General features: G+C 42.3%; 1 protein-coding gene across 2 annotated transcripts in view; it reads left to right on the top strand.

Annotated features, from left to right (window-relative positions):
* The window catches only part of GPSM2 (G-protein signaling modulator 2), a 50,990-nt gene extending 46,696 nt beyond the window's left edge, over positions 1 to 4,294 (top strand). For both annotated transcript variants that reach the window (XM_018569516.1, XM_018569515.1), the window contains exons 13-14: positions 955 to 1,172; positions 4,094 to 4,294. In XM_018569516.1, coding sequence (XP_018425018.1) covers positions 955 to 1,172; positions 4,094 to 4,261 — 386 coding nt within the window. In that variant the 3' untranslated portion in view covers positions 4,262 to 4,294. The remainder of the gene's footprint in view (positions 1 to 954; positions 1,173 to 4,093) is intronic.
* The last annotated feature ends 2,694 nt before the right edge of the window (positions 4,295 to 6,988 follow it).

Below are 6,988 nucleotides of genomic sequence, written 5' to 3'. Positions count from 1 at the left end.
AGGGTTCCTTTGGCTGCCTTTCTCGCCCCCCCCCCCCCTTCATTCAGTGGAATTAATGACACTTTACCTGCTTCAAAGTATGGAAACAAGTGAAGCTTAATGCACATTTGTAAAGAATGTTGCTGTGATTTATTAATGTGCTGACATTTCAATGTTTGGTCTGCAGTACCTTAAAACTGTATTATAAATGGGGCCTAAAGTTATTACAGCGATAAGCAATGCGAGACGGATATTAAACACCATAATGTATTTTGGAGAGTTATCATTCAACAGATTATTAGACCATCATAAATACCAAATGCTCTTTTACTTTATCAGAAAGATATAAATCTAATTATAATCTTTTGCCGTGTAGTCAGTTGCAGAGGTCTTACCAGTAGACATGTAGAGATAGACATAGCTTAAAGTCTGTGTGAAAACCCCCCAACTCTGGAAATCCACATCCAGACCAAAGAGAGCCCAAAGGTGCTCTTTTACCTGAACAGGAGGTCACGCACTGGTCACACCCATTAGATCTCATCCAACTTTATTGGACCCTTGGACATAGCACACTGCAGTCCTGCCTAGGACTTCCACTCTCTAACATTTAGATGTGACCTCAGGTCATTGGTGTGAGACGTCCTGCAGAGGACTTACCACTGTTCCTTTCTCTGATTACAGCAGAGAAAAATGATGTGGCTGTCTACGCTAGCACATCATATGTAAATTCCAGTTTATTACAATTTATAGAGTGATGGGCTACTAAAATAGATTCTGTCAACCACCTTTGGCCACAACAGGCAGTATGTTGGTAGACAGATGGGTATTAGTACAGCATGCAGTTTTTTAGTGGAAGATCTATGAAATCTATCAAATGTAATATTGCTGTAACTCCAATTTTGTATAGTTTCTGTATAGCATGAAAAGCTGCAATGCTGTGTCTGCATTCTAACTGAATATGTATTTTCTCCTTAGCTCTCTCTGCATCGGTTGTTTCTCCTCACACTGATCAGTTCCTAGATCTCATTGCCAGTTCTCAAAGCCGACGGCTGGACGATCAGAGAGCCAGTTTCAGCAATCTGCCTGGATTGCTGATCAGCCAGAAGCATAGTAACTCTGTTCTGAGTCACCTGATGGCCAGTGAAAACCGAGAGCCAGATGAAGATTTCTTTGACATGCTGGTGAAATGTCAGGTAGGGAGACTGTTATGTTGTTTCAGTGTTAGTCACAACATTGTGATCAATAATAATATTTGTATTTATTGGTTGATTAATTTATGCTCAAGATCATTACAGGGCAATGGTACAGAAAACAAAGAGGACAATATACACTCACCTTTTGTATGTAGACCTGTAAAAAGTCCCTGTCTTACTGCTTCAATGTTTTCTGTGTTATACAGGAATTCAGAAAGTATTCAGAAATAAACACAAACAAAGGCAAATTAGGAGCGCTACTCTCCGAGGAACTATTGGTTAATGATGGGAGTGATGTGTAATGGAAATGTTAGTGAAAACAAGTAAAAAGACTCACTGTTAGATGGGGGCATAGGAGATCGTCTCGTAGTAGAACCGGGTTGTATTCACATCAATGGAGGCATGACAGGATGTGTAGAATAGGAGCTCACGATCCAGAGTGGAAGGTTTCCCAGAAGTAGCAGATGTAAGTTGCACGAGCTCAGCAGGCCAGGCTGAGCCGTGTCGGCTGTGCGGGAAGTGTTCGTGCTGGTGGGCACTTAAAACCGCTGTACTGTGTGATCAATAGGAAATGAAAAACATAGTGCTGCAGGGAGTCAATGCTGGGTGTTGAATTGTCCTTGGTACCGGCAGGGTGTATATTCTCTGGGCCACCCATTCACCGGCACGAACACTTCCCGCACAGCCGACACAGCTCAGCCTGGCCAGTTGAGCTCGTGCAACTTACATCTGCTACTGCTGGGAAACCTTCCACTCTGGATCGTGAGCTCCTATTCTACACATCCTGTCATGCCTCCATTGATGTGAATACAACCCGGTTCTACTACGAGACGATCTCCTATGCCCCCATCTAACAGTGAGTCCTTTTACCTGTTTTCACTAACATTTCCATTACACATCATTAACCAATAGTTCCTCGGGGTGTAGCGCTCCTAATTTGCCTTTGTTTGTGTTTATTATACATACAGGTTTCCTCTCCCTGTTATAGGAGACCGCACACCCTATACCACCGCTAAATATACAATCTAAACCAAAGCAATTAAATTCCTTCCACCTTACTAGTAGTAGTGTGCTTATCCTTTTTTGCATTATAGAAAGTATTCAGACCCCTTCACTTTTTTTTATTTTGTTATGGTGCAGCCTGATACTACAGTTGTTTAAATTCTTGTCTTTTGTTTCTCATTAATCTACACACAGTGCCCCATAATGACAAAGTGAAAACAGAATTTTAGAAATGTTTGCAAATGTATGAAAAAGGAAAAACTGAAATAGCCATTGGCATAGGTATTCAGACCCTTTGCAACAACACTTGAAATTTTGTCTCGGGTGCCTCCCATTTTTCTTGATTATTGCTGAGATGTTTCTACACAATGACTCGAGTCCACGTGTGGTACATTACATTTGATTGGACATGATTCGGGAAGGCCTCACAGCTGACAATGCATACTGTATCAGAGCAAAAGCCATGAGGTCAAAGGAACTGCCTGCAGAGCTCCGAGACAGGATTATTGCAAGGCACAGATGTGGGGAAGGCTACAAAAAAAATTCTGCTGCATTGAGGGTTCCCCAGAGCACAGTGACCTCCATAATTCTCAAATGTACGACGTTTGGCACAACCAGGACTCTTCCAAGAGCTGGTCACCCAGCCAAACTAAGCAATTGGGGGAGAAGGGCCTTAGTAAGAGAGGTGTCCAAGAACCCGATGGTCACTCTGAATGAGCTTCAGAGATCCTATGTGGAGATGGGACAAAGTTCCAGAAGGACAAACATCACTACAGTCCTCCACCGATCTGGCCTTTATGGCAGAGTGGCTAGACGGAAGCCCATCCTCAGTGCAAAACACATGAAAGCCTGTTTGGAGTTTGCAAAAAAGCACCTGCAGGACTGTGACTGTGAGGAACAAGATTCTCTGGTCTGATGAAACCAAGATTGAACTGTTTGGCCTCAATTCTAAACGTTATATCTGGAGGAAGCTGATCACTGCTCATCACCTGCCTACTACCATCCCAACAGTGAAGCCTGGTGGTGGCAGAAACATGCCGTGGGGGTGTTTTTCAGGAGCAGGGACTGGAAGACTCGTCAGGGTTGAGGGAAAGCTGAATGGAACAAAGTACAGAGATATCCTCAGTGAAAACCTGTTCTACAGATCTCAGGGCCTCAGACTGGGCCGAAGGTTCACCTTCCAACATGACAACGGTCCAAAGCACCCATGAATGTGAATGTACTAGAGTGGCCCAGCCAGAGCCTTGACCCTGTTGAACATCTCTGAAGAGACCTGGAAATGACTGTCCACCAGCAGTCCCCATCCAACCTGACTGAGCTTGAGAGGATTTGCAAAGAAGAATGGCAGAAAGTCCCCCAATCCAGGTGTGCAAAGCTTGTCGCGTCATACCCAAAAAGACTTGAGGCTGTAATTGCTGACAAAGGTGCTTCAACAAAGTGCTGAGTAAAGGGTCTGAATACTTATGTACATTTCATGTGATATTTTAGTTTAGTTTTTTAAAGAAATTTACAGACATTTCTAAAATTCTGTTTTCACGTTGTCACTGGGGGGTGCTGAGTGTAGATTAATGAGAAAACAAAAAAGAATTGAAACAACTGTAGTATCAGGCTGCAACATGACAACATTGAGAAAAGTGAAGGGGGTCTGAATACTTTCTGAATGCCTGTATATCATAGACCTGTGAGAGGTCTGCAATCTAGTTGAGATTACAGTGTAGGATTTTGGACTGAGACATAAGTGGATAATGAACAACACATATAATAATAACAATAGTAAGACCTGAACCCAGTTTGGGCCTATGTTAGTAAAACTGTACATATCTTTGGAACTACTTGGTGTATCTAGGTGGATTTTTTTTGTTTTTTTGTTTTTTGAAATCTTTGTTCTGATTCAGTGATCATCATTCTTGTTGTTACAGGGTTCTCGCTTAGATGATCAACGTTGTGCCCCTCCTCCGCCACCCAAGAAATGTCCCACTGTCCCAGATGAAGACTTCTTCAGTCTTATTCAACGCGCACAAGCCAAGCGCATGGACGAGCAAAGAGTGACATTGTCATCCTACCCTAAAAGACCCAATACAAGCTAGGGCATACTGCCATGTGTGGTCTATTCCATTCTCCTTTTCTGGGCTAACCCATTCCCAGCCACATTGTGTTAGCAGAGCTAAAATAAGACGGGTTCCTCATCCTAGTACTGTAATTTCTACTTGGATTCATGGCATAGTTTTACTCCAGACACACTCTGATTTATGATTGTATCATTCTAATGCCTACAACATTGCCATTATGTACTGTATTTTGCTCTCCTTTGGGAGAAATGCACCTTTGGGTCATCAGTACAGATTTGGCATCAATGTACATGCCTTTGCAAGGCTTCCATGACTACATAGTATACATTGTGTGGTGATTTACTACGGGAGTCATTTTTTTCACTTAACCGATCATGATTTCCTTTTTTTTAATCTATCATTGGCAGGGGAGTGAAAATAATGGTTTACCCTGCACCTGATTGGCTGTTTGAAGGGAACACGTTTACTGGCCAAAGTCAAAATAAATAACATGCTTGTTAACGCAAGCCCACAGGTACAATTCTATAAAGCTAAAAAGACAGTAGTATCATTTTTATGTATTTATTTTACTTTGTTCACCTCATCCCCCTTAAATGCTGCCTACCCAGTCTGTATACTAAGGCCCCATTCACACAGGGCGTTCTGGGATTCCTACAGCAAGAACCTACAGGTTCCCGGGGCAGGAATACCAGGTGTCCCATTCAGAGGCATACGTGGTGCAATTAGATGCAGTTTGGAATACATGATTGTCATTGGACACATCTATCCTGCATTCAGCGACAGTCATCTATCCCACCCTACATGTAATTGTACCATGTACGATTAAATGCGGGCGACCACTGTCACCCTGTCATTAGCTTCAATGGGTACAGTGGGTGCATCTGAACTGGGATAACTGGCATTCTTGCCGTAGGAATCCCAGAAGTCCCAGTGTAAAGGGAGCCTTACATTCAGCCCTGATCCAACATTCTTTACTATGCAGCCCTGCTCTGAGGCACACGGCCTTATAGCTGAAAATGGCTGTTTTCTATAGTACATATGCGTCACAGCCCAATTGATTCCTATGGATAAGACATACTTCAAGGGACGTTTTAGGCCACCATGAGTAAAGTCTTTCCATTGGAATGAAGGGGTCTGCGGCACATGCAGAGTACAAAGTGGTCGTATTCCAAGGAAAGGCTGTGTGACTCAGAGCAGGGCCACACATTGAAGATCACTGGATCAGAGCTGAATGTAAGTGGAAGTTCCCCCCAGGCCCATAAGATCGAAGTTTAACACAAAAACTCCAGTTGTACTTTTTCCTAATTTCACAAAGGGGATTACCTACCATTCTGAATGCTAATACCAGATGTGGTACCATAAAACTGTATGGAAAGGTCTAACGCCTCCATAGTAGTAGTCTCTGCCTGGGCAGAGAGGCCTATGGAGTAGAGCAGGAAAAGACGCTATTGGAGACGAAGGTTATTGAAGCTTTCTGTAGTTAAGTACAATTCAATGGGAAGAAATGGCGGTTCCAAACCCGTGTGATAGTTGGCTTTGTGAATTGAGCGTTTGCATGAGAAACATATTAAGTAAAAATAAGATGTGTTAACGTATTTGTGAACTGACCCTTCTGCCTCCATTCTACCACTGTAAGATGACCTCGAAAAAGACCACTGCTGTGAAACCTGTGTCCCCGTAGCTGGTGGGATGCAAATCTTAAGATAGCCATACACCTTACAATCTTTTGTGTTACCAAACCATGTGACCTGTAGGTCTACCTTAATCATACGTTCAGTTTGTTTCCTATGGGACTCCCTCGCACTACATATCCACGCCTCTATGAATAAGCTGTTACTGAGTGAGATGCGTCAGACGCAGCAGCTCAGGTGCATCAAAATACACAGCGACAAGCAGTTTGGAGTGTGGCGCAATTTGTTTTTTGTTTGTACCTCAAACTAATTAGATGTTGGTTGATCTGAAGGAATTATACAATCAGATTGTAATATGTATGGCCAGCTTTTCTTCCATGATTGTTCCATTCTGAAGATCTTTACCACCAGGTCCAGCTTTACAGGTTCATAGGCCTGCTTCTCATGTACCGTCCCTTGATGAATGCACTTCTCTTCTAAGCAGTCTTTCTGAACCAAAGTAATACATACTGGGGGGAATTTATCAAAACGGGAGCAGCTGTGCACGCCAACCAATCAGCTTCTCTCTTTCATTTTCAAATGTTAACTGAAGAGAGAAGCTGATTGGTTGACGTGCACAGCTGCTCTAGATTTTCTCTGCTCCAGTTTTGATAAATCCCCTCCCCCACTGTATATATGTACAAACATATAAACATGCCTTTACAAACAACAAAACGTAAGTTAAAAGATCCAGTTGGGTGGGTGCAAGGGTTAATGCGGAGAGGTATTAGTACCCGTTTGTCTGTCTAGTCCATAATCTGAAGCACTACAGTTGTTCATAGTGATGTAAATAGTTTTTTAATGTACAATATTAGAGCCTTGCTGTGCTCAGTAGGGGCCTCTTGTGGCAGAAGTGTGGTACTGAATGAATGTTGGAAGATTGCCATCCGGGCACATTTGCTCCATCTCATAGGGCTATTCTTATTTAGAAAATGGTACTATTAATGTTGTGTCTGATTTATATGTTTTGTTTCTATTTTACCGTTGTGTTTTTTATTTTAGTTTATCAGATGTGTAAAATAATATTTTTAGGAATTTTTAAGATTGTAAAAAAAACAAAAACTTGATTTTCTTA

This window comes from Nanorana parkeri, unplaced genomic scaffold (genome assembly GCF_000935625.1).
Source record: "Nanorana parkeri isolate BGI_ZX_2015 unplaced genomic scaffold, ASM93562v1 scaffold1346, whole genome shotgun sequence".
NCBI classification, from domain to species: Eukaryota; Metazoa; Chordata; class Amphibia; order Anura; family Dicroglossidae; genus Nanorana; species Nanorana parkeri.
The sequence above is the reverse complement of the archived record's forward strand: the minus strand, read 5'-3'. Positions and strand labels throughout refer to the sequence as shown.